The sequence below is a fragment of the Triplophysa dalaica genome, chromosome 21 (assembly GCF_015846415.1).
Source record: "Triplophysa dalaica isolate WHDGS20190420 chromosome 21, ASM1584641v1, whole genome shotgun sequence".
In the NCBI taxonomy this organism is placed as follows: domain Eukaryota; kingdom Metazoa; phylum Chordata; class Actinopteri; order Cypriniformes; family Nemacheilidae; genus Triplophysa; species Triplophysa dalaica.
In genome coordinates, this window is record NC_079562.1 from 2,623,556 (window position 1) to 2,648,557 (window position 25,002).

The 25,002-nt window shown below is 40.7% G+C and overlaps 1 protein-coding gene across 12 annotated transcripts in view; it reads left to right on the forward strand.

Moving 5' to 3' along the window:
• Window positions 1-25,002, forward strand: part of camta1b (calmodulin binding transcription activator 1b) — a 241,876-nt gene that overhangs the window by 14,916 nt on the left and 201,958 nt on the right. For 11 of the 12 annotated variants that reach the window (XM_056734472.1, XM_056734473.1, XM_056734475.1 and 8 more), the window contains one exon: window positions 2,441-2,544. In XM_056734472.1, coding sequence (XP_056590450.1) covers window positions 2,441-2,544 — 104 coding nt within the window. Of the gene's footprint in view, window positions 1-2,440; window positions 2,545-25,002 lie in introns of those variants that run through there. The other variant, XM_056734482.1, reaches the window with a different exon arrangement.

Sequence of the window (25,002 nt, forward strand, 5' to 3'; positions counted from 1 at the left end):
TTTTGGCTTTTGCCACGTTGCATTGCGCCTTGCATGCGGTGTAGACAGAGTGTAAGATGAAAATGAATCAAACTTGAAGTAGATTTGTATGTTTTGTATGCAGCTTGAGGCTTCACAGTTTTGCACTTGACTATATTTTCGTCAAATTTATCAAAGTGAAACCAGGCAGTGCTGTGCGCTTACAATATGCCCTTCTGTGCTCCTGACTTGACTCCGGAACACAAACTCTCGCAACGCAACCAATCAAAAAAAATCAAAATCTCTGGGTGCAACCCGAAATGCCAGCACAACCATTTAGAAATATATATATATACAATGTATTTATATACCCAAACGATCACCGTTTTCATCATCTATCGTCGCTGTCGCTTCCGAGTACACGAGCCCATCCCTATTTTTGGCACACAGTTTTTTGTTTAATTGACTGTGGAAAAACTTGCCACAAATGTTTTATTGTACAACTCATATTATATTAAACTGACTTAAAAGAATGAGTTCAAATTACTTATAAAGTCAATTTGATTTAACTTAAAGCTTTAGTTCAAAAGCTGCCTTAAATTTTCTTATAGAAATATGTTTCATTATTCACAATGTAGGTGTGCATTTTTCTCCCTAAGAGCTTCACAGAATGTGTTCAGATTTTCTAATATACTTGCCATTAAATGTATGCCAATGATCGCATTTGTTTCAGATTTATTTCTGAGAAGCAGAGCTGCAGGGTGCAAAATATATGTTTGTATACATCCAATCAAATTGCAGAGAAAGTGGAAAGCCATGCCCACTAATTTTCTCATTAGAGATAACATTTCACTCGGACATGCGTCATAATACGGAGTTAAAAACGCTCGCAACTTCCAGTTCACGGGGACTTTAATGTCATTTGTCAGTTACCTGCCTATTTGTGTGATAAACTGCACGTGTGTTTTTTTTTAAAGATTTCAACAGACATTGTGCTTGAACTCTTTGGACAGTGCTACTATTAAACCTGTGTAGCACCAGTGCCATGGGCAATAAAAGTTAACGTACAGCCCTGATAAGGTATTTAAATCTTGAAAAACAACTGAGAAGTCCATTAAGCTTTGAGATATAAAAGAGGCACATAATTGTTCTCTGGCATGACGCAAGGTTACAGACTAAATGCGTTTATATGATCAGCATATTTGCCACGAGTTGTGATCGAAGATTGAAAGAGAACTGTGTTTGCAGTTCCTCTGTCTTGATGGCATTTCCTTCAGGGATCTGAATTATTTATTTGGCTTTAAGTTCATTCACAGGTAAAACACAAACAATATGCATTAGATTCCATTGTAAGACTATGAAGACAGAAGTGATCTGACCCCTTCTATGGGTCTTTCTCCCTCTGGCAATCTGTTTGTCCTTAAAGGCGGAGTGGGAGGGGTTGCTAAGCAGTGTCTCTATGGACACACGATCTTCATCCTGCTCAGAAAGAACTTCTGTCTCTCGTCTTTTACCGAAGACACGCTCCCACACATCTCACTCGCTTTTACATTCTCTTATTCCTTTTGTTTCTTTCAGTCGCTCTTGCTTTTTAAATCCATAAGCAGGCTCGGCACGCAATGTGGAACTACCTTCTCCCACAGGGCTAAACATTGAGTTCCTTAAGAAGCCTGAGCCCTTGATGCAAACGGTTATCAATAACCTTGAAATGCTTTTGCTCCGTCGCCCAATTTTGTTGTTATGTATTTGAGCAGGCACTCTGGCATGATAAGAGAGAGAGAGAATGAGAACGAGAGCGTTTAAAAGAAAAACTCAATGAAAACAAAATCACAACATTTCTGGATGAAAGCGTTTCGCACGCCTTGTGCTCCAAATATGTTCTTTTTCATTTCACTGTAACATCTTAAGTTTTTTATTTTGTTTTATTTTGTTCATTGCGTTTCGAGCGCTCCCTCTTTGAGGTCTCGTGCTTGTTTTATAGCTTTACTTTTTTGAAAAACATGTCAAAGCAAACGTGACACTGGGCATTTTTCTTAACGGAGCCCCTTGATCAACAGCGACATTGACTAAAACAACATTGTAATTTACAAAGAAATGATTCGATCTTTATGGAGAGAGCTTTCATTTAGCTGGCGCTACCAATGACATGTTCACGGGTTGATTCTTGAAGAAAGATTTTAAAAGACATTTTCGAATAAATAGGTCTGCATATATCAATTATGAAAAACAATACGATTTGTTGTTATGATTTATTTTCCCTTAAAAAATAAATGAGCAACATATGTTGTTTTATATGAATTGATTTAACAAACCACAAACAAAACATTATTATTATGTATTTTTCATTAAGAAAGTTATTGCATATCCCTTTTTCCTTCATCATGACGGGCCGTAATTTTAATCTTTCTGATTGAAAATTTGAATGTTTCATTTATCCTGATCACAGTCCATCCTAAGTGTAACCTTTTAATGTTGTTCACAGATGAACATGGACATTTGAAGATCTACTTGCCCAAGAAGCTTCTGGAATGCCTTCCCAAATGCTCCTCCCTGCCCAAGGAGAGACATCGCTGGAACACCAACGAGGTTAGAAACCTTTTACGAAACCTCTTTTTTTTCCAGGACCTTATTTCAATGTGACGACCAGTTTGGCTTTAAGGGATATTTCTGTTTTCCTTACAGCCATGTTATTTTTTTATGTGCAGACACCATTGAATCCTTCATTTGTTTTGTTTCACTGCGAACTTCCACTTCTTCTTACTATGCGGAGAAGCAAGTTCTTGTGAATTAGATTTAGCTAACCAGCCAAAGTGGGATCGACCCACCGAACTCAAAAAGCGCTTCTTTACTTTTCTGCTGTCGATAATTAACATTAACCAGAGAGATTAATCAGTAAGAGCCCAGTGGCTTTTTGACTGATTACATTACATTTATTCTGGATTAACCAGCATGGTATTTAACTGACAAACACGGTACAACAAAGCACGCCATGTGAAATAAAGACGCATTCCCTCAAGTGTTTTGAAATGGGAAATTTAATTACTGGATACACAGTAACATTTAATTTACATTCAACAGAAAGGAAGCAAATGTAAACAGAGAAATGTCAACAACCTTCTGAATGTTTTCTAAAACTATTCATCTGCAGTTTTATGTTTGTACCAACGTATAAACTTGATTTTCAAGAGTAATTTATTTTTGCATTACAGTTATGCCACTTTTGCTTAAAGGAAACAAATTCTATTATTAGATTTTAGCTTTACAGAACAACAATTCACTATCTTATTGCACATTGAACAGGATAACACAATGGACAATAGTTTTGAAAAGCAAAGGTTAGAAAATGGTTGATTTGCGTTTCTAGTTTATTATTTGTCTTTCTGGGTAGCCTACAATTACATTTCTATTTTCCAAACATTCAAGAGAATGCATATAAAGGTTTTTTTTCCCACAATTCTTATTACTGTCATAAGATGTTTTATAATTGTACTTATACATGTATAATAGTGGTAGTATATATAGTAAAAACATAGCAAATACATTTCTTTGGTATTCTTGAGAATGTGGGGTTATATGTGCTTAGTTGTAAAGAAAATAATATCTTATTGAAATAAATATCATAATGTTATGAAAGTTATGTTTCATGTTATGTTTTGGAGTCAGATTGTCAGAAAATCGTCAAAATCCTTGTTTTTGTTGTTCAAACTTTCAAGTCTTTAACTGTTTCATCGATACAAATGAGACGATGATTAATGCATTGTGTTTTTTCACACTAAAGCTTTCTCTTCAGGTTTTCGGTGGATTAAAACAACCAGTGTTTTGTATATTTTAGGCTCTCCCTAAAAATTCTTTAGATAGCATGATGAAGATGCTTCATGAAGCTAAGGATTCTGGGTAACAAAAAACAACATACCCTGTGATGACATGGCATGGCCTCTTACAATATTTCAATTTCCATTTCAATACAGCCATAACTTATAAGAATGAAAAGCCTGATGTCTTGTCATCTCGTACGTAGAAGTTTATCTACGGTAACAGTTGAAAGGATGGTTTGATCTGGGGAATGCAAGTCTATTTCCTTTCTGCAGTGCTTGGCTTTGTGTTGCAGATGAAGAAATGGTGGTGCAGAGAGGTTGATATTTCTCTCTCCCTTCTTTATTCGAGAGCGAGTCCTTCGCGTTGGGAAGCCAACATTGTTGCTGTCCCTCTGTGCTTTCTGTCAAAGCCTCCGCGCTCCCTTTCTCTCAACTTCCAAAGCGTCAAAGTTTCCTGACGGTTTTTAGAGATCATTTCACCTTCCTCAACTCTGGTTTATAGTTCTTATTTTAGAATTGTGCCAATGCAAAATGGGAAGACAGCCTGACCCCACGCTGATGCAAACTTAGCCCCCTTCAAGAAAAGTCATGAGAAGTTCGCTTCCCTAACTTGAGAGATGAGTTTGTGTTTGGTATCAAGACACATTTCCAACAAAACACTTAGTTTTAAAGGTGAAGTGTGGTTATCTCCCTCATTTCCCACCTTAATACGCAAAGGTGCTTCACGATTCACATAAGAACCATTTTTGGCTGAATGGTTAAAAAACACCCGACACTCAAAATGCAGGTTGAACCAAAAGCTACTTTTGAAATGGAATCAAAAAGCTGAAATGAACGCCACAGCATGCATGTAAACCGCTATGTCATGTTTGTGACACTTCCAATGTTTCATATCATTAAGTTCACCCAAAAATGACATCATTTACTCAACCGAATAACAGCGGTGCCCATTGACCTGCATTGCTTTGTGTCCATACAATAGAAGTGATTGGGTGCCGCCATTCTTCAAATTACATTCTTTTGTGTTCTACAGAAGAAAGAAAATCATAAAGGTTTAAAATGACAAGAGGGTGAGTAAATGGTAGCAGAATTTTCCTTTTCGGGTGAACTGTCCCTTTAAAGCAAATCACAGTCAACCTTTTTACCTTTTCAATACACATTTCTAAACCTATTCAACATTGCACATTTAAAAAACCTTAATAATCTATAGAACTGAACAATTGGCTCTGTCATTAAAATATCAATTTTAGGTTGTCTCATAGTATTCTTTCCCACAACCCATTCTCTCCACCATGTGCCATCAAATGGGTTGCAAACTCTGTTGACTTTAACCTTCAAACTTTAAGGAGAGATGGTGAAGAAGACCCAGCCTTTCTCAACTGTGATAACTTTGAGCTGCTGTTTGCAGTGAGCATGCATTCAGAAAAGGCCTGGGGAACTACCCAAAACGTTAACCAAATCTGACACGCTCGTGACTGTCGCGACTCGCTCCCAGTTTTGCATCCTCACAGGAATAGCGACTCAATACAGTCACTAGCGCTCCTGATATTATTGTCAGTGTTTCCGTTCAGGATAAACAGTTCTGACTGTTAAAATGAACACGGCCTAGAAAGAACACAGATGAAAGATAAAGTGAGGGAGGCAAACCAAACCGTTCGGCCGAGGAACCGAGAGCGACAGATGATGTAGATATGCAAAGAAATCTGGAAGAGGTGTAGCTCACCCTGCAGATGGAGACATTCGCTGATCTCCACCGTGGCCGTTGTTAAAGCAGAGCTAGTTTTGGATGCTGTAAGGAGCAGAAACTCTCCCGGGTGACACGGACGGCTCTTAATGAGAACGAGATCCTAAACAGCACCGCCGTCGTCCTGCTTCAGCTCCGGTGTCAGGCTGAATGCCATGCTCACAATGACCAGCGGTGAGGTATAATGAGACCTCTAGCAGGGCCGGGCGAGACACCAGGTCATGCAAACAAGCACAGCTCATGTCCGAGGCCGTGTTTTTTGACATACATTGGATATATCAGGCACAAGGCATTATTTCTCGGATTGGAAGAGTGGAGGGTCTATATTTTTATATCAATGCAGTCAGTCCCGTCACTCTACGTGAGATTGGTCTTCCTTTTTCTTACAGGAAATTACCTTGTGAAGGTATTGACACGGCCATGTGTTCACTTGAAAAATTCCCGCACCGGAATGACCACATTAAAGAACGAAAGTGGCAGAAAGGAGGCGGAAAAAACATCAAAACCATAATGGTGCCGTAATGAACACGAGGAGGGTGAACGCTGGGGGATGGCAGAAAAGTCAATTCCTGTCTTTATCTCTTTTTCTCTCGCTCTGTCTCTCACCGTCGGTCGCTTTACACCCCCTGCTGTTCATTTTAAATACCTAGAGAAGTGTGTGCGCGTTCGATAGCTCTCCTATACTTTAACGCACACTGCCGGGACTTGAAAGAGAAACATTATTATTACCCCTGAACAAAAGAATATTACGTCTAGAAACCATCTGAGGGAAATTTCAAAACAATCGTCGTGGTGGAAAGCGAAGTCGGAACGCTCTCAAACAGGTCCGGGTGTGATCTCGTTTTGATTTAGTAGACAAATGGCGATTTGGATGGGAGACATGGTTTTAATGCTGAATAGACATTGTTCTGAGGCGAACGCCTCCACAGTGTGGCACAGCACATGTTTCGACTGTCCTTGCTCTTAAAAAGCCTGGAGTTCATCCGCCGCACCAAACTGAATTTAAGCGAAGACGCACTGTTGCATTCTGATGTGCGCTCCGCTAAATGATTTTGTCTAAAAGCAATTTAGAAGGATTCTCATGGCTAAATATGCAGCTAATATAGCGTGGGTATTACTTATTGACGAAGTGTCCTTCAGCATGGACGATTTTTTTCCCGTCAAGCTTGCCTATCGCAATTGCTCCGAAGAAAAAGATAGAATAAGAGACGTGACTGGAGTAGAGGAGTGAACGTTCCAGCTATCGGCCTCAAGCTTGTTTGGGTTTCAGACGCTGGTGCATGGAGTTGTCATTGTTTGACCTATCTAAGCTTCACGTTTAAGAAGAGGCTGTGTATTCATTTCCCGCCTTCGGGGAGGCCGTTCACCAGGATGAAGGAAAATGTGTGTTCTGAATGTAGGGCCATCTCTTAGCAAACAGCCAGGATGCATAGAGAGCTTACGTGCGGAGCTCGTAAGCTGAAGATTGAATTGTATTACCTTGACTCAATGACAAAAAACCCATGTTTTATAGGCTTTGCAAATGCATGAGCCTGTGGGTGTGCTTTTTCTAATATAGATCTCCGGGCCGTCCCACGGACTCTGATATGGAGAGAGATGCAAAGTCTCCTCCCCAGAAGCAGAAATAAAAACAGTGTAAAGGTGGACAATAGTGTCTCTTTGAGAAGAGAGGGTTTGCTGCACGCCGTTAGCATTAGCAAGTGTCCCTTTATATGTTTATAGTTACAGAGAGTTGCTGTGTCTGGGCCATTCCCCAATAATCAGCCCTCCGCAGTGTGCATCTGAAAGTTTTAAGTGTCAAGAAAAGTGCTGGTCCATGCATGTCCTTGCCCTGTTGAGTTCCCCTGTCAGATGTTGGCTCGCTTCTTTTATTTGAAATCCCTCAATCCAATACGCCAATTTTCTCTCTATTTCTTTTTTTTTTGCTCTTGAAATCTAGATATTGGCACCGCTGTTGCACTATTACCCTTGCGATTAGTGCCAGGGAAGTGGTTACCCTGCCTTAATCTTAGCTGGCTCTGCCCCTCTCCTCTGGGTCCTTTTCTTTAAGGGTCTGGCTGACTTTCTTCTCACATAATCAAAGGAAACAGATGCTGCTAGTCAACTCGTACCCTGAAGGGAATGCTGGGAAATTTAGCCAGTGTTTGTATAAGAAGACCTTTGGCTTTTGTGGAGTGGAAGGGTCTCCTGTCACCTAAGCCGGCCTTGTTGCTTCTATTTCCATTACATCAAGTAATGTAGTTTTAGCGAGTGGTACATCTGTTGGGTTTTGACCTTTTTTGTAGTTGTTTGGCGAGGAAAAATACTAGCTGAGGGTAACTTTTGGATTGATTCATTGTTTTCAAGGACAGATCAAGCGAATAATTTTTTTGATGGGAGACATTTTTTTGCAAGAACTAGGGAATCACGATAAATTATCGGCCATACCGGTATCGGCAGAAAATAAAATTATTAATCGGAAACACTTCAGCTGCACGCTGCTCACAGTTAAAATCCAGTACAGTACAGTACTATCTTTATGTCGTGATCATACACTGCTGTATGTAGATATTTATAAATGTGTAAATTATAGGAACAAAAGCATATTGTTTGAAGCCGTCTGCTGTCAGACTTGTGGCTATTGAGAACACCTTTCTGGGTTGCTCTGGAAGAACATCTCTAATTGTTTATTAAATAAACATTATACCAGAAAAGTTTAAAAGTTAAAGAATCTTTCATTAGTGACAAGTAAAAATGTTATATGAATATTTAGATAATGTATATCGGCCTATGTATCGGATATCGTCTTCCAATGTATAAGAAATATCGGTTATCGTTATCAGCCAAAATTTACATTCCGGTGGATCCCTAGCAGAAACCATTATTTGTACTGTTTCATTTATTTTTTTATAATTATTATAATAATATATCATAATAAAACTATGATGAGCCGTGACCCCAAATTCGTAAAAGATCCGAACAGTGAGTTTTGTGATCCATGGCACTACTTCAAGCTATTAGTGACACTGCTTATTTGTATTGGTCCAACGTTATATTCTATACCACTTTCTTTTTTTTTCTATAAATACACTTGTTCCCCTCTTGGAAAAACAGAGGTTTTTAAATGGTTGTACTGTAGGTTGTCTTGTCATGTATCCAATGTTATGAGGTGGCGGATCGTCCCTGTTAATCGTCGCCACATCATTGTGCATTTGCATAAACTTAGACTCGTCTCAACTTTGTTGCGTGATGGTCTCCGTGGCTGTCACTGAAAAAATAAATAAATTCCATCGGTGTTGTCGCTGAGGCTCGCTGTCCCCCATCGTGTTTTTGTTTCCATTTGTTTTCCACTGCATAAATTTGAATGATGTTATGACACATCTGCACAAACAGAGACCGCACACATTGCCTTATTTCTATCCCAATCCAAACGTTAGTGTGACATAAGGTCGCTCTGTTGGCATAATCAGGCTTGTTTAAAGAATCCACCGGATCCCCTCTGGAGCGGGTTTAGCCATGTCCCGCTATCCTGGGGATTACAGGTTCCTTGAAAGGATTAGCACAATGCTGATGAGTTTGATTTCATTCTTCAAGCCAGAAAAGCCAGTCCTCTTGATGTTTATGAGATTTATTTTAATACGTTTCCTCTTGTGGAAACAAATTATGCAGACCTTTTTACCATCAGTTCAGGGAGAAGCTTGTGTTCTCTCTCTCTCCGTCTCGTTTTGAGAATATTTCAGCGAAGAGCAAAGCTCCTGATTAGTAGAAATGAAGAGGCAAAAAAACAACAACATTTATTTCCTCTTTGCTTCTGGGACGGGGAACACGTCGCCCCTATCGTGGTAATTAAAGATGACTCCGTGCAGGCAAATGTTTGAGGAGATGGAGACTGAGCTGCTGAGGAGAAGATGGGGCGAGATGAAAGGTCACGCTGCTTTGTTTTTGCAAACGGGAGGCTTTGGGCTGTAAGGGGCTGATTTGTGAAGGTGGCTGAGTCATGATCAGAATAATAATTTGTGGAGAGGCCGCTGTCAGTCTACGGTGAAGGTGGGTTTCCTGGTCCTTTGAAGGAATGGAGAAAGATGTTGGACAGTCAACGTTGAACACTGCAGTTTGATGCAAAAAAGAGAGGCATCTTTAAGTTTTGTGCATTTGACTTTAACCCAAGGGAAGTTCAAATGCACTGTTTATACCTGCTCATTTGGCACACAATTCAATTCATTCAATATTTAATCTGAGTCCTCGTTCTTTTTAGCCATCAAAATATCTGCATATTTTCTGGTACAGTATGCCCAATGTTCACAATCCAATCAATTGGTGGATAAAATCTCATTCGTGTCCTTTTTGTCCTTTTCTTTTTTGTTAAATCTATACTCAAGGGGGGCTAAGTAGTAATGTTTGTTTTCCACCCCTCATTCCTTATGACTTTTAACCCGTCATTTACTTTGGGGATTATATGATCCAACACAATCTCACGGCAGTTCGTGACCATATTCTTGTATCTCATTTGTACATTTTAGTACGATTTCCTTTCATGCCAGTGATACAGTTTTTTTTAAATCACTACATTTTTGTGTGATTCACATCGAACGAATTCATACGAATTAGCCACAATGTAAAACGGTTATGAATTCCCATGAGATGAGGTGGTGTGATTGTTATTACATAACCATTGTGATAATATGATCTCTTTATTCACCAGATTGAAAGTATCACTTGCCCCGAGATCCTTTAAAGGAACCGGTGCTGTGTGCCACCTCGCATTCTTCTCCCCGTGTCTCCCACCTCTGATTCACTCCATCACCCCTCCCTTTCCCCATGCCTTGTGTGCGCCGAGCTGGAAAATTATTCAGGGATAGAGGGATAGATTTCTCCCCCTAGAATTGAACCACTGGGTAAGGCTTTTGTGCTGCCATTGTAATTGACTGTCGCTTTATTTACGGAGTGCATTTGGGTGTACGCGAGTGGGTTACCCTATAGTGCTTTGCTGTTAATTTTCTTTTCCATACATGCAGTTTGCTACGTGACTGGTCTCTCTCCGTATCGACGTCACATGCAATCACGGAAATGGCTCGTTCTTAAAGCACGCCTGCCGGACCTTCAAGTTATTTAATTACATGAAACCCTTTCCTCTTCTCTTTTACGAAACGTTCCCTAATGCACAGGAATAGGGCGTGTTTCCCCATCACATTCTCCAGGCTGTAGTGATTGGCACTAGCCGGATGCAATTAATTATTCCCCCCGTCACTCTTCCCAGTAGCCTCTTGGACGACGCACAAACACTGCTGTTGCCCTTTGGAGGGATTTAACAGCAAATCTCGAGACCGCTGTTCTCTTGGAAAGGGGCCTTTCCCCCTCCGGTTGTTGACAAATGGCTGTGGACTGGCGTGGTGTCAAGTTGTTAAAATGTACGGCGGTGTGGAGTCAGAGAAGTTAATAGTTTTTCATACTTCTCAATTTTCCACCCTTGATTGCGTTGGCCCGCTCGCCGCTCCTCATGGATGTTTACGAAGACGGCTGATGCACTGGAATGGGTCTAAACGTTATGCAAGCAGAAGGCTCAGGTAATGCTTTGACGTCGGCTGCATGAGGCCCGAGCGTCGGACATATGATCCATTCACACTCCGCTACCTCCGTAGATTGATTGAGAGCATCCGCTCCGTCATGTGCTCTGATACACTACAGCTGCTGGGGGGAAAGCTGTCAAATCTCATTATGCTGAATACTGCCAGTCAACAAGCATCGCCCATCTTCCCCGATGAAGACTTTACTATTCGCGTGCCTCTCGACGCGCTGTATTGATGGATCGTAGTTTAACGCTGGGGAGGAAACACAAACTTAATGCTTTGAGTGCATGAGAGGGAGAAGGGTCATTTACTGGGGTTCCTGTAAACCGCAATGGAGAGCTTATAAGGAATAAGGGAATGATGAATGGGTTTTTTCTTAACAGAGCTCTCATCCACTTTTCCTCTGATACCCCTCGGGTGTTTGTAGAGAGGTTGGTCACGATTTTTTACAGGTGGGAGAGACAATTGCAAATGAAAGTTTTGTCTGACTGACTTGATTTTTGGTTTCAGGCCCTTTAATGTGATAATACTGCTTTTAGTTGTTATCGTACGTCTAGAGTTCCTTTAGCTCAGCGTTGGTAGAGCATTGGGTGAACAGCAGAAAGGTCATCGCTTCGGTCCCCAGGGAGGATGCATACTTATCAAATGTACACCTTGAATGTACGGTGGGTCGCTTTGGAGAAATGCGTCTGCCAAATGCGTAAATGTAAACAGAGGAAAGGAAAGTTTCTTGTTATAGCATGTTTTCATTCACAATGCTAGTAGAGATTAATGGTCATATGTCGACTTAAATAGAAAATTAAATGTTATATATAGGATACAAAAATCTTACAAAGAAGGGCTAATAATCTATGTAAACACTAGATTGTTTTTGGGCAGGGGTCAATGAATGGGTACATTGATCAGTGACAGAAATTATCTGAATTTATGATGATTTCTTAAAGTGATACCCAAAAATTAAAATCCTGTCATGATTTACTCACCCTCAAGTTGTTCCAAACCTGTATAAATGTCTTCGTTCTGATGAACAAAAATATTTTTTTTTGGAAGAATGTTTGCAACCGGCATTTCTGACACATCACTGACTACCATAGCAGGGACATTCAAAATGTTTCAAAAAAACGTTCTAGTGCACCTTTGACAAACATTTCAATTTGACAATCTTCCAAATATCTTTTTTTGTGTTCAACAGAACAAAGAAATGTACACAGGGTTGGAAGAATTTGGGGGGGTTAATTAATGACAGAATTTTCATTTTTGGTGGGAGAATGCCCTTTAACCAAAATACTGGGTGATAATAGCGTTGCCTTAACAGAGTAGTTCCCCTTCAAAACGAAAATTCTGTCATCATTTACTCACCCTCTTGTCATTTCGCAGGACACAAAAGAAGATATTTTGAAGAATGTTGTCAACAGCCCCCCATTTACTTGCATTAGTTACAACACAAGTGAATGGGGGGCTGTGCTGTTCTGTTACCAACATTTTTCAAAATATCTTCTTTGCCATTCTGCACAAAGACATGAAGGTTAGAAATGACAAGAAGGCGTGTTGATTGAATTTTCATTTTGTAGGAGAACTACTCCTTTAAACGCGTAGACCTGTGAGGTTGCTTTGCTTTGGTTTGGATAAATGCTTTGAATAAATGCAAAGCTTTTTTTTGAGCTTGAAAGAAGTCATCGTATTTTGCATAGTCTCGAAAAGAGATACAGAAAAACTAAGGTCTTGCTTGTTGGGAAATAAAAAGTGGTGCCTCATAACGTCCACAGCTAAGTCTCTCGCTAGGTTCAATTTATGCTGTATTCACTGTGCCGGTTCCTAGTTTTTATGACTTTTATAAAAGTCATCATTTTTCCCTGCCTTTGAGAATGTGTTGAGTTGACAGGCCCGGGTCGGCTCTCCATAAAGAGATCTCTTTTAGCAGAGAGCAGGTACCCTGTCCAGGCGCAACAGTGGCAACAGCCTTATCCCTGCTTAGCATTTATGAGTTCTGCAAATCATGTAGCAGCTCAGCCTTTGGCAGCCTGACAAGATTCTCCAGACTGGAAGCTAACGGGCCTGTCACTCGGCGCTGGTTCGGCCCAACAAAGCCTTGTCAGAACGGGTGAGGTCTGCTGCTTACAGTTAACAAGACACGGAACAAACTTAAGAATTTCTTTATTTGCGTTGTGCTTTTGAGTGAGATATCTGGCCTGGAGGAGAATAGATGGCAACTGCATCTCCAACAAATTAATGGAAAGTTAAGGAAGCTAGACTAGAGAGCGACGAGTTGTCATGTGTGAACTTTTATTCTAACAGCGTGTTAACCTTCAGTTTAACATTGCTCAGTTCTTTTTTGAATAAATGCAAGTAAACATGCAAACAGATACAGCGCGAAATAAACAACTGCTTTTGTCACGGACGCTCTGCAGCAAACGACTAATGCATAAAGCATGAAGAAACTTGGAATTGGAGGTTTGCGGCTCTTTTGAAGAAGAGGTGCTTTGGTAGATGTCTGGGCCTTTAGTATTCATGCTTTTACAACCGCAGCCATGCGACAACTTAGTTGTGCAGTGAGACAGGAGAACACTCTTTACGACACACAACATTGTCTGTGAGATGACAGGGTGTGTTGTTTACTGCGTCCCTCATTTTGAGAGTTTTGAAAATGGCCGGCATTTCCATACAGCGTCTCACAGAACTGTGTTTATCAAATTTCATAACACACTTGCCGAATGCAGCGCCGACTCAAAGTTAAACGCGAGAGTGACTCACCCCTTACTTATAGTTGTTGGTGAATACAGCACCAGTCATTGTTTTGGACAAACCGGACTGGATGTTTCCAATGGTCTTACAAAGGCTTTTGCTTACATTTTAAACGTGAACGTAAATGATGTCTTATTTTCTTCACTTAAATGTTGATTCATATTTTTTTCAAAAGAAGTTGGACCGGATATTGAAGGAAAACAGCCCAAAAGTGCAAAGCATGTATGGGAACTCCTCCAATAATGCTAAGAAATAGCCCAGGTGCATCCTGGGAAAAGACTGATGAAAATGCCAAGAATGTGCAAGTATTCAAGATTATCAAAGAAAAGGAGAATTAAAAATGAGTTTTGACTGATCACTAAATATTCCCACAATTCCCTTTGTGTTCTTCCAACGTTTTGATAAATTCGTTGTTGTTTTGGTTACACTTTAAAATAAGGTTGTTTTTGTTCACATAGCTGACATCAACTAATGAGGAATATTGTTTTTCAGCATTATTAATCTTTGTTAAAGTTAATGCCAATAACAAAGTTGGTCATATTATAACTAATGTTAACAGTTACAACTTCTGTTTTGTAAAATGTATTAATTAATAAGTACTTCGTGTTAAATAAAGATTATTAAATGGTGTCGAAGTTTTGTTCATTGTTAGTTTGTGTAAACTACTAATGTTAACAAAAAAAAGGTTTTGGAAATTGCAAAGAACGAAGTAACTTTTGTCTGGAACTGTAGCCAAGTGACCACCGAATGTGTATATTATATATTTTCTGCTACAATGATAAAACATTTTCTAACCTGCTGTTATATTGAAAGTTGATATTGTGTCGGTCGTCCATCCCAGAGGAAATGACCAGTCTTTCGTGAATTCTCCGCTGCACAAGTGTAATGTAATTATGAGGCATTAAAGGGGTTTATTAGATGGGATTATAGTAGACTAGAGTGAAAGACTTTATCCAGCACCTTTGACCTCTAATCAAATCCTTTTAAATGAGCGATTCAATGAGATAATCTTTAGCCCCTAGTGAAAGCCACTGTCACATACAGCGGGACAGAAGTCTGAGACCCAAGTGCTCGGTAAAGTATGCATTATAATATCGACAAGATGTTTATTATTTGTTTCGTAACTATTATCTTTTGATCCGTGTGTAAATGTCTAAAAGAACATGGTGTGCTCTGATGAAAGAGAGCAAATGTGTTACGAATCAGCTTATATTTGATTAATGACCTAAAATGATTTATGAATCTTGTTTCTCTCTCAAAGCTTTGTCTGCTTTGCATCTTTCAAACATTCAAACATATGTGACCCTGGATCACAAAACCTTCTTAAGTAGCACGGGAACATTTTTAGTTAAAGACAAAAATACATTGTATGGGTCAAATTTATCGATTTTTCTTTTATGCCAAAAATCATTAGGATGTTAAGTAAAGATCATATTACATGAATATATTTTGTAAATTTCCTACCTTAAATATATAAAAACGTTATTTTTCTGAGTGGATGGCCTGCGACAGTGCCCCTGATTGACAACTTCGAATGCAGTTTTCTCAATATTTGGATTTTTTTGCACTCTCAGATTCCAGAGTTTCAACGGTTGTATCTCAGACAGATATCGTCCTATTCGAACAACTAGAAAAAAAAATAGAAAGCTTAATTATTCATTTTTCAGATCACATAAACATCTCAATTTCGAAAAATGTACCCACAAGAATGGTTTTGTTGTCCAGGGTCACATCTATGTATTTTTGGAAAGAGCTTCTTTCCCAGATGTTAAAATGGGACAGATGTGGTCTTAGACTCTCGGACTCCATTGGTTCAAGAAATGTCAACATGTCTTTCAATCTCAACAGCTTGTGAGTTTAATATTATTAATAGTATTATAATAACGGTGAAGCACGTCCAGATTTGAATGTTTTGAACAATGTCAATTGACTTAAATTACCAAGCCGGTGTTTTAGGAGTGGATTATTATATATGGTTTGTGCTTACGCTGTGCTGTAATAGCTTTCTGAACCCCTGCTCCCCTCTCCATCTTCCCTTCCCGCTGTCCTTTAGCAGAACCTTGAGGCTTCATTAAAATTCTGCTGAATACCCCCCAATGTGCAACACACTATTTCAATCTCCACACCACACACACCCCGGCACACAATTGCCCTTTGTTACGTATACATTTAGGTGGAAATTCACAGCTAACGCGGGTCTGCATTTCTCAAAGTCATGTTTACATAATTATCGCGTGTTTTGGGTGCCTCAGCGATTTTGAACGATGAAAAGGTTAGTTTGTTTGGATAAAAAGATGGCCGCCACTGTTAACAAACCTGCTCGCCTGCAGCTTCCATTTAAATGAAAAGAGTAGTTCTCTCATTGCAGCGTTGCCCGGGACCAGTAGGACTCGAATAACCTTTTCATCTGCCGAACCGGTTCTGTTTCCACGCCGTGATGCCCGGGGCTGCCCGCGTGGACCGAAACCATTGATCCGCGACGGCTAAATATGTGATTTGAGGATCAAACGCCGCAGGACGAGGTGTGTTTGACTTTGCGTGTATGTCAAAACTGATGTTGGCTCGTAGCAATTAGGAGAGAAGGTAAATCCATTAACGCGATCGGGGGAAATGGCACGTCCCTCAATCTGTTATGCTGTAGGTGGTGAACAAATTTGCTGAGCCCCCCGAGGTCACCTGAGAAATATAGCCCTCCCTCAGCTCGCGTTTGTTCTTCGGCTTGTGGAAGCGAGCTTGGTGCAGGAGAAAGAGATGATATTTCCCTTCAGAAAGAGCGCCTACTGTGCCCTCCGATGTTAATTACCACAAATTGACTTGACTTATCAAGTGGGTGCAGCGTGTGATTCATTGCTGTGGTACGTCTCTCCGGGCGAGAGGTCTGTGGTTTTTGCCCGTAATCTATGTACGGTCGCTGACGTTGGGTCGTTGGGACAATGCCATTTCAGAGACATGAAGGGGGGTTAACATTGTTATTTTAACTGAACTAAAGACGGTGTGGGTGACAGATAGCGTGGGTCGCTTTACATAAAGCTGTCAGGTTTCCCACCCGTCAGCCGCCGACGTCTGGCGTGAACTCGGGCCGTGGCACGACAACATAAACACAGAAAGGAACCTCTTGAGGAAAACGGCCGGCTGTGTAATTGAATTTTTTCTGCTCCGAGACTAAAAGTGTATTCAATCATGACCTCCTTTCAATTGCGACTCATTGAATTTGTTGAAATAATGACCAAATACTGTTTCTATTTTAGTTTTAAGAGACTGGCACCGCGTCTGAATTTCTGCCTGTACTAGTTTTAGCGTAGAACATACTTTTTTCCCTCGAAGCATGCTCTGTTGGTACACGGGTGGAAATACATTTCTGGACATGCTATTATGATTGACAAAGTCTTTTTTGAAACATGATGATAAACCTGAAAGCAATTTACTTTGATGTTGCTCACATAGTAGAGCATCGCATCAGCAAAGCAAAGGTTGTGGGTTTAAATCTCAAAAGCACTCATACTGATAAAATAAATGCCTGTTTTGTTAAAGGTACTCCTTTTTGAGCACATTCTACAAGGACAGAATGCGTATCCGTGCATTCCCCAAATCCTTTTGTCCTCTCAGGGTCGCAAGGGGATCGGGGCCTAGAAAGGTTGTCGCCAAAACGTAACGCAACAAAAACATTCAAATTAGATTGTGCATGTTGGTGGTCACCTTTATCCAAGGCGACTTTCAGTACATCATGCTATACATTTGATCATTTTGTGTGTTCCCTGGGTATTCAATCTTACGACTTTTTTGCGTTGTGATACACGTTGAGCTACCTGAACACTGTTTTTAAAGTCTTTTTCTGTGTAACACCAAAGCTTTATTTATTTTACGAATGCAGACGAATGCAGATCCCATTGGAGATGTTGGTCTAGTGGGTTAAACTACTGAACTGGTAAATCAAAAGGTTGCTGGTTCGATCCCAGCAGCCCCCACCAGTGTGTCCTTTAGCAAGACACTTTACTCCATGTTGCTCCAGTGGGATTGTCCCTGTAATAAGTGCACTGTAAGTCGCTTTGGATAAAAGCGTCTGCCAAATGACTAAAATGTAAAATGTAAAAATTTAAAATGTTTTACTGGCTTCTAAACAGTTCATCGATGCACTCGGCTGTGTCACTTTCAAATGGTTCGTGTCATTGTATAAGGACTGTTTAAACTGTAAATCTCTTTCGACAGAGGACTCCTAAAATCCCCTTACCCCAATAATGGGTCTTGCTCTAGAACAAAGGCAGGCCACACGGCAAAATCTGGGAGAGGTGGGCCGATCGTGCATTAATCCGCGTGTTTGCGCATCTGTATTCGGTCGCATTCATCATTGTACACCCACAAATTCTGGTAATCACGTTAGGTGTGACAAAGTGGCTGTTTGTGCGCTCGTGGACAGGAGGGAATATAAACGCTCCACGCAGAGAACAACCCCCAAACCCTCTGTTTAAATGTTTCTATTATCAAGTAATCCCGGACGAAATTGGTAAACATGCCAGCCCCTCTCATACGTTCCATTGCTTTGAGTGCGTGCTAAACAACACGGCGAACTTGCCCAGGAGCCCTCCGCAGCTGTTACCGTGGTGATGGTGGAAGTATCTTTGGGATAAGGGCCTTCAGGAAATTTATGGTCCGCATCTTCCCCTCCACGCTTAGACAAACCCCGGGGCTTAGATCCAAAGACCTAATCATAGGCTGTCTTTTACTTACACCATTTATCAGTGTCCCCGTCCCTGAATTATTCAGCTTTTATTTTTCTTCCAACAATATAAAACTTTCTTCTCTCTTTTATAATTATCATTTTAAAGAGAGGCCCATGGTGCTTTTTCTTTCCCCATGTCTGTTTGGTTTGTGGCCACAGTCGATCAATATCTTCTCTACAAGCTGCCAATGAGAAAGCTGAATTCCCCCACCTAATTACAGAGAAGGGCTACGGTCGACGACTCGTCTGTGTGTTTTCTTGCGCAGTTATTTTTAATCCACGACGGCAGGGGTCTCAAGTGGCTGGAGGGCCGCCTGTGGCAATAACCACGCCGACAAAAAACAAAGGCCTTATGGCGGTGTCCAAAAAATATTTGTCGCTCTCGCTTGCTAGGGTAAACTTTAGCTTTGCACAGGGCACGGGTAGCAGTTACGACACCAGAGGGCTTCTTCCTAACACTTTCTTCGATGTATAATTTATTGTCACTTTATTTTTTAATTATCCTCTCTTTCTAGTTTGAGAAATATTTCATGTGTTTTGCGAGTGCCAAGTAATAATTGCTAATTAGTCCTTCAGGCTTTGGAGCATAAGAAGAATCCCTCACTCTGTGATTGGAAGGCGCCCGATGTGCAGTGAAAACAGAACAAAGCGGAGACTTGCGCCGAGATAAATACGTAATCACTCTATCAGCAGGTATCAAACAAACAAAGTAGAGAGCTTTGCAATGCTAATCTCCAGTTTTGGAGAGGCGAACACACGTGGCTTCGTTGCGTGCCGACTTTTGTTGTCGCACTCCACCAATCTTGCATTAGCCCGTAACGCTCGTGCTGTGGCTTAGGTTTGTCAACACACTTTGCTGAGGTCGCACGTGAAGGATTAGTGCCGGGGGAATTAACGCAGAGTTGACGGGAGGCAGGATGTAGCCGGCTCCGGATCAACCTCCATCCAAATTTCCCCCTTGGCCAAAGTGCTCATCCACAGATGAAAGCACGAACCCGACTCTGATATGCTGATCAAAGCCGTCCGGCACAGGACACCAAAGAGGCACCTGGAATTTCAATGGAGAAACACCAATATTTTGATTCATGAAGGGGAAGTTTGAGCTTCACCCGTGTAAACAGTCGCCCCGAGTGTCCACGGTTGATTCATCCGGGAACAACGCGAACCGCTTGTCTCCTTTAGTGCCGCGTTTTCACGCAGAGTAATCTGGCTAATTAAAGCGCATTAGAAAAGTGTGACTATTGGCGAGCGCCTCCGTCATATGTATTAATGGGAAGCAGTAGAGCCTCTAGGGTGGTATCTGCTAAAAGTCATCCAAGCTACTCGCTCCTCTTCCTATAGGTGAGCGTGCAACGTTCTCATCTGCAGTCGTGGGCGTTCGGGCGGTGGCCAAACCGTCATTGCTTAACCTCCTCTGCCAGAGATCATTGTCATCATCGTTCATTAGGGGAGCAGATGGCACCCGCTCGGCTATTTCGGGCAATATCTTCCCGTACACATCACATATCGAGCACATACATTAAGCGCATGTGCTTAATATGTCATTTCCGAGTCACAAAGTCGGGTTATTAGTCACAGGTATGTGTGATGGTGCCTACGAGCGCAGTTTGGACTTCCATCAGAGGCGGTAATAAAGACCCCTGCCTCTGTCACTTCCACGAAAGAGGCAGTAGATAAATCTCACTCTAGCCATTCACACACACGCGTGCACAAACACACACTGTGTGTGTGGACTGATATCGCACAGGAGTGTCATCCACCGTTGATCTGATATACAGTTGGTGTGTCGGGGTGTAATAACGCAGGCAAGTTTTATATGTCAGGTCAAGCACTGACCCTTAGAACATCTCGGACAGTTGCACGGGCCTCCGAATAACTCCGCGTGGATTGACTAGAGTGCTTAAGGTTTCCGAGCTGCTGAGAATTTTTCATTAAGGTAAAATAAGCGCCGTGCATTGTCTACATTTCTTGAGGTGTTTTCATTAAGATTCTCCCTTCTATTGCAAGAGAAGCAGGTTGGTGGTTGTATTGCTTCCATTTTAAGCAGGATTCCATCTGGAACCCGCCGCTAAATGCATTTGGAGGGAATATTACCCAGAGGCACGAGAGAGCACCTGTCTCCGAACAGCCCGTTCTAACTGCTCCACTCCAAGACAGTTTTACAACAACTCGGAAGATGACATTAAAGCGAAGAAGAAAAAAGGAGAAGTCAGCACCTGAAGGACATTACCCCCTTCCAGTGTAGTGCTAAAATGCACCGCCGACCGTCGCATCCCCTGTGAATGTCACATCGGAGGTCTCATATCTTTCCCGCGCTGTTTATCGACCCCTTGATGATAACTTTTATAAGCTGCATTGGTGAGGGTGAGGAGGCACCATGCAGCACGTATCCTGAACACAAAGCAATATATATGCGGCGAGTCCCGCTTTGACTTCAAACAAATTCATTTCATGACCACTATTTACACGATCTAGCTGTAAAAATAGCCTGATGTTTTCTTTGTCCTCCCCTTTGCCCCAACAAGATTGCTACTCTCTTCTGTCTCTCTCCCCCAGCTACCTTTATACCTTTGTGCTCCGTCGATGTCTCTCTATCACCTTTTTTCTCTATCTACACCTCACTTTTGAATATCACATCCCTCCTCTCTCTCCTCTTTCTCTCTTTTCCTTAAGCTCTCCCCACCTCTCTTTTTTTTGCTCTATTTCTCTGAACCATCTCTCTTTCCCTCTTCCAAGCTCACCTGCTCTCTTTATAAATTAATATTCAAATAACTCTATTGGCATGACAGAAGGAGGTTTTGCATTGCCAAAGCATTAAAATGACATGACAAAAGTTAACATCTTAACTTTTAAAATGGCATTTGAACAATCAAAATATATTGAAAAACAAGACTAACATTGGAGGAAGAAAGATAAATATAATAACTTTTTATTATTGTATAATAATTTTATTTTATTTTCTTAAATATTATATCATTATTATATTAGCAACCAATAATAATAATAATAATATTGTAAACGTATGTATATTATTATTATTAAATATTCTTTAAATGTTTATTATTATTATGTAACTCAAGAAATGTATTTATTTCCTCTTTATTTAATTCCTATATCTCTCTATCTCTCTCTCTCTCTTTCTCCTCTATTTCTCTTTTCTCCAATATCTTTCCGCTATCGTGACCTTTTCCTGCTTATCTCTCTCTCTCCAACACTTCCCTCTCTCTTCACCTCTATATTTCTGTTTCTTCCCTACGCTCTCTCTATTTATCTCTCTTTTCCAGTATCTCTCATGCTCTCTCTGGCTGTGTTTTGACTTCATAGGGCAGTCTGCGTCCACCACCACAGACGTTTCGGTCCCTGGAGCATATCTGACTCCCAGTGACTGGAAAACCCCTCGATGTGAAAACAAATAGAGGCTTCATAGACCCGTGGGCAAAGGTGATGGGCCGCAGAAATCTTCGCTGCTCCGAGTCAAATCTGATAGCCGTAGGCACGCCATGAGGCAGAAATCACATTCTCACTTCCCACGAGAGAGAGAGAGAGAGAGAGTCAACAGGAGCAGCAGGGAACAGAAATGTGAATATTGGATATCCCTAGGTCCAAACTCAAATAACCTTCAGTACAGCTGTGGATCAGTGAATCCACCTCAGGAAATAAGACGGAAGGGAAAATTCCGGGCATGGCATACATGTAGTGAAAAGACAAAATAGGAAAAGTCGCCTAGACCATAGTGGAGCGATAAGGATGGACGGGGTCTGATTACTCCATCTAAGCTTTTATAAGAGGATAACTCAATATCTTCTCCTCTTGCACGGTGTCATGAATAATACGAGGAGCGTGTAATTTGGGGATCTGCATGTGAAAATGTGTGTTTGCGCCTGCAGTTGGATCTTATTATTCAGCCATTGGGCTGCACGCCCATGTTCAGCGGTGTCAGGAGCTGTGAGATTAATATTTTCCTTAAATTCATCCCAGTGAATAATTTGACTTTTTCGTTTTATAACTGAGCGACTTTTGACAATAATACAGTGATAGTATTATCTTCGACAGAGGAGACGCGTTTCGGTGGATTAACACACATGCGTTCTAAACGTCATAATCTCGGCTTTTCTTAGCACACTTTTGTGATTGGATCTGTGTTTTGCTAAGGGAGTTCTGTAGGTTTTTTGTAATTAGACAATGTATAATATATATACTTACTTAAAGTCGTTTGACAGGCCTCACAGTTCAGCGGCCACTGTACTTTGAAAACGGCAGTCCACTGTTCCACCGAAGCGAAACTGAATAAAATGAAGCACGGTGCGTCTGCAAAGGGTTTCTTCTTTCTAGAGAGATTGCGCGGAGCTGCAATACTGAAAGAAATCTGCGAGTAATAACTCAGAAAATCGAGTAATTAGCACAAGCAGCTGTAACACAATGACCCCTATTCATCAAAGCCATTTACTTCTAGGTACGATTTGAAGCGAACCCTTCGCCTGGAGGGAGCACTTATTAGGTGTTTTTTCGATTTTGTTTTTATTCCAGGCAACCAAGACAATGAGCTCTCCATGTAGAACTAAAGACCTGTTATGTCAACGCGCACATGGAAGGGTGACCGGAGACTAACTTTGAGGTCAGACGTGTAAGATTTAGACAAGGAAAGGTAATTATAAAAACTCCGGGAAGGAGGTTGAAAACGATTTTAATCAGGCATTATTCTGCGGTCGTTGAGAATGATGTCGTCTTAAAGACTCGTAAAGAGACCGATCCAGCAGGAGTTTGAATCTACTAGCTGAGAGACGGGCAGACAGGCAGATGGTGTCCGCAGATAGAGACAGATGTTCTGAAGAGGCAGGTAACGGCAAACATTAAACACTAACCTCTCTGTAAAATAGAGCGCTAAAGGACAAGACAACGTCTGATAAATATATCAGATGACCTCTAAGTTGGTCTGTTCAAAGAAACAAACATCCTCTCGGCATGTTTGGGCACCGTCTGGCGTTGGCAGCTCATTGGCATTCAGAACTTGCTCCACTAGAGAGAAAAACCTGCTTGTTTTTTGTCACGCAGTCACCTATCAGAGCAGCATGTTAACATGGCAGTCTGGTTTATCCTGGTGAATGATAGGGTGCCATCACGTCACAAGCGCTAGTTGACGCTAGCCGCTTTATCTTTGCCGTCCCCTTCAGCCGGCAGTCAAAATCGAATCCCAGAAACCTAGATTTCTCACACCAAGAGATAAGGTGCTTATCAGCCTCAATCACAATTTACTCCTGATTGAAAAATCAATGCTCTCGTGTTTCTTTATTTTATTTTTTATTTTATTTTTTAGTACACTTGTACCGCTTGACCTATGAGACCAGAGTGTTCAAATGAATATTATTCATATTATCTTAAAATGAATTATGATCTTTACATATTTAAAAACATACATTTTAACTGTGATTAATTGTTATTTTTTCAACCTCAGACATGTATATTTATTTATAAATATATACATATATGAAGAGTTTGGTTCCAAAAAATCTAAATCATGTTTCTTTTTGTTCTGCATTCCAATTAAAATCAATCAAATTGTAATTGATTTGTTTTGATTTATGCCATAATAACTAAAAAAATACAACACAATGAAGACATTGCAACATAATAAAAACATGATTTTTTTATTTAACTCTTCATTTATACATTGTAAATAAAATATAGATACATAAATAAATATCAAAGTAATCATTTGCAAAGTGTTATTTTTTTTCAACCTCAGGCATGTAGATTTATTTATTTAAATACATATAAATGTATCTATATTTATTCTTTGTTTTTATTTTTATTTCTATTTTGATTTAATAATCAAATAACGCACTAGACCTGCAAACGTCGGCTGATTAACAAAAACAGGAACACCATACGAGGGTTAAACAAGCATTTGTTTTAATGTTTGCAGAAGAAGAGCGTTGTTGTGAAAGTTTGTGTTATTGCTTGTCCATCACACATGCTTCTTCCTCCGTTTGATTTCATTATTCTGCCCCTATTTCCAATTTTAATCCCATGCTGTTGTGTCGGTCCCTACAGGCCATTATTTTATCATAAATGCAAATTTGTTTTAGTGTCTTGCTGATGACTTCCTCTGTCAATAACGTTCTCCGAATTGGAAGAACGGCAAGAGGTAAAGCGTCTAATATTAATAATGCACATCGATACAAATCACACATACGTTTCCCCCCCCCGACGCCCTGCACATGCATCAATCTCGTCTGGATGTGGATAAGCAGTATTTTAATGAAGTCTCATCTGAAGAGGTAGTAATGAATGTGGCAGGGATTTGTTGGGGAGAGCAGAATGAATGGCTTTCCTTCCGTTTTTCGCATGCTGATGCATACAGACGTATCTCATTCGATTGTAATGCAAACGGCGCGATGGCGAGCGTTAATCAGTGCCAGGGTGTAGAGATTAGTATCTTTAAGTGAAATAGATGGAAGGGGATTTGACCCGGGCTAACTT